The following is a 1,681-nucleotide window of genomic DNA, read 5'->3' on the forward strand; positions in this document are numbered from 1 at the left end:
TTAGCTTGCTGAAATACGACCCTTGTACAGTAATAGAGGTGAAGTGGAGAATGGTAGATACGTTATGAAAAGAATAAATGTCACTGATGTTATCGTAAGTTAACAGTCTGACTGTACAAATCCTTTAAGAAAATAAATTTAAATTTAAGACCAAATTTAAGACCAATTCGCATTACAATATTATTTATTTTATGAATTTATTGTATTGTTTATATTATTTACAATCTGTGTACTGATGTGTGATTTTATATGTTTAAATTTTTCCCACCACTCAAACCACTTATTGTTTATAAATTTATTTTTTCAAGAATAATAAAGAAAATCTTCTTTTTCTTTCAGACCCAGCGTCCGTGTCCGAGGTAACCGTTGCTAACGGCGGCAAATCGGACGCTCTGCATGTGTCATGGCGTCCGGCGGTGGGCGTGGTGGACAGTTACCTGGTCCGTCTTCAGGAGCGCGATAAAACCGTGCACACGCTCGCCGTGTCGCGCGCCTCGCCGCCCGAGTGCTCCTTCAGCTCGCTGGTCGCCGGGCGACTGTACTCGGTTGTCATAGTAACGAGGAGCGGCGGCCTGGAGAACGCCACCACGGTTCAAGCACGAACACGTAAGGAGGGATAATTTACTCATTTTACATTTATGTTAATTGTGTTTTACTGTACTTGTATTTACCTTTATGTTTGTATCATAGTTGGCACGTGCATTGGAGTTTACAGTTCATTTTAATGAATTTATTTTTATAGGCTTTGTATTGTAATAACAGTTACATAACTCTTACCTCAAGTAACCAAACAAACTGTGTCGAGATGATAGTAAACATATCTGAATGTTGTATTTAAATTATAATTATAATTATAATATATATAATATATAATTATATAATTATAATAATAGGCTTTATTATATAAATATATTTTTAAATTTTGTTCTTTATTTTCTTGTTTGTTTTGCAGAACCTGCCACTGTGCAAAACCCAACAGCTGTTCACTCTGCAAGAGACGACTTCCTTAAGGTGTGTTAGTCATCATAACTTTTTATTATTTTTCAATTTTTATTTTTGTAATTGAAAAAATAATTTTTTAGTATTATAGTTTTTTTTTTGAATGGTTAGTTTTATTGATTTTGATAAGACAAGACAAACAATAACAAAAGAAAGAAGATATTGACAACAATAATCAATAAAAAACAATAAAAAAACAATTGTTTGTGTAAATACACTGTGTCTGTTCACATGTATTTACACATTCACAGATACATTTAGCTAATAAATATTTTTAAATTTTTTATAGAATTTACCTGAAAATGATTAATTAAGATAAATAATTCTTATTTATTTAACAGTATTGTCAGTACCATCGGTACTACAGAAGTATGACAGCAGTGTTATGTTGTGTTCAGGTGTACTGGCGTCACGCGGCAGGAGATCTGGACCGTTACGTGGTTCTGATCCGCTACAACCACAGCGTCCTGCAGAACAAGAGCGTCTCCACCGGACACAGCGAGTGCGACTTCTCGTCCCTGACGCCGGGAAGACTCTACACCGTCACCGTGGAAACCTGGAGCGGAGGCTACGTCAGCAGCGTCTCCACCGACGGACGCACCTGTGAGTCACTGACATGACACGTGTTTAACGTGTTTTGTGTTTTTCTGGAGGATTTAAAGCGAATGTCTCGGTTTTTTTT

The 1,681-nt window shown here is 36.2% G+C and overlaps 1 protein-coding gene across 1 annotated transcript; it reads left to right on the plus strand.

Moving 5' to 3' along the window:
* Nucleotides 1-339: 339 nt before the first annotated feature.
* Nucleotides 340-1,602, plus strand: LOC111654999 (receptor-type tyrosine-protein phosphatase beta-like; the record flags this gene model as incomplete). The annotated part of the gene is made up of 3 exons (XM_023406258.1): nt 340-606; nt 953-1,011; nt 1,398-1,602. Coding segments are annotated over 3 exons (531 nt in total), but the record flags the coding sequence as incomplete, so codon positions are not given.
* Nucleotides 1,603-1,681: the final 79 nt, after the last annotated feature.

The sequence above is a fragment of the Seriola lalandi genome, unplaced genomic scaffold (genome assembly GCF_002814215.2).
Source record: "Seriola lalandi dorsalis isolate HSWRI2012SDOR001 ecotype SW California unplaced genomic scaffold, Sedor1 jcf7180001958099, whole genome shotgun sequence".
In the NCBI taxonomy this organism is placed as follows: domain Eukaryota; kingdom Metazoa; phylum Chordata; class Actinopteri; order Carangiformes; family Carangidae; genus Seriola; species Seriola lalandi.